Source organism: Arachis ipaensis, chromosome B05, assembly GCF_000816755.2.
Source record: "Arachis ipaensis cultivar K30076 chromosome B05, Araip1.1, whole genome shotgun sequence".
NCBI lineage: Eukaryota > Viridiplantae > Streptophyta > Magnoliopsida > Fabales > Fabaceae > Arachis > Arachis ipaensis.
In genome coordinates, this window is record NC_029789.2 from 133,002,409 (window position 1) to 133,003,677 (window position 1,269).

General features: G+C 36.0%; 1 protein-coding gene across 1 annotated transcript; it reads right to left on the reverse strand.

The window, feature by feature from the left end:
* On the reverse strand, positions 57–956 carry LOC107642097. The gene is made up of 2 exons (XM_016345414.2): positions 815–956; positions 57–744 (listed from the first exon to the last, which is right to left on the reverse strand). The coding sequence occupies exons 1-2, from the start codon at positions 897–899 to the stop codon at positions 395–397; spliced, it is 435 nt and encodes a 144-aa protein (XP_016200900.1). The 5' UTR covers positions 900–956; the 3' UTR covers positions 57–394.

The following is a 1,269-nucleotide window of genomic DNA, read 5'->3' on the forward strand; positions in this document are numbered from 1 at the left end:
AACTGAACCAACTGAATCAACCCTAATAATGATAAGGAAAGTTGAACACAAGGGTATTCAACTAAATCAACCCTAATTATTCAAGTGTACGTGCATGCTTGTTCGAGGAATTATAGTATTGGAATATTAACAAAGACAGATTCATAAACTCATGTCTTTGTGTTAAATATAGACAGGAACCAAGATTTTAATAATCATTTATCTAGTATTGTACGTGAAACCATACAAGATGGATGATTAAGATTCTTGCATTATGTCTATAGTTTAGCAAAAACTTGATGAGTTTTCGAATAATCACTTGTCTAATTTTTATTAAACCATATATATATATATATATATAGATGCAGTAGCCCTGCAGTATATTATTGGCGTGGTGGTGAATATCCATCCATCATCAGAAGATAGTGCAACCAGGTTCATAACAGTCATTGTATGAATCACAGACGACAACCACCACCCGATCACACGGTGGATAATACCGTCCCGGTATGAAAGGGATGTTGCCGTCACCACCGCCGCAACCACAACCGTCATCATCACCACGAGAAGGGTTTTCTGCTTCTTCTACTTCTTCTTCTTCTTCTTCTTCTTCTTCTTCTTCTTTGGGAGGTTTCAGTACTTCCACAGAGAGGATTTTGACTGAGCAAAACTTCTTGCTGAGCTGCTTAGCAAGGCAAACCGTGTTCACGTTGTCACCAATCACTTCCAATTTGTTATCACCATTCACTGATACCGAAGTCACGCCTGTGCGACATGAAAATTAACCTTATTGAAAAACGAATGGTACGCATCATGCATGAGATTATTCACCCACCTTTTTCCTCTGAAGCAGTTTTCAGAGCCTTACTTCTCCATTTGTCATTCTCCATTGTGACCTCTATTACTATTTTTTGCTGCATGCAGATCAACACATAGCCTTTAATTTGGGTAGATCTATAGTTAATTAATAAAAGAAAAGTAAAAAAATCAAGCATGCTGGCCCGCTGCTAATGAGTGGACTACATTTTGTTTTTCAGTTTTACCGTGGTTGCTGAAGAAAGAGTTGAGGATCACCAGATGGTTCACCAAGCTGAGTAAGTTTAATATTTTTTTTTCCATCTGATGTTGATGTATTGGACTTTTGTTTAAACAAAAACATTGCTCATAATGGTTCGTCCGTGCAAAGTTTATGAAAACCTTTGGAATTATGAATAAGTCATTCCACTAGGTATACGTAATTAACTTGGATTTATCTATTAATTAATTCATTAATCTATTTAATTAAATATT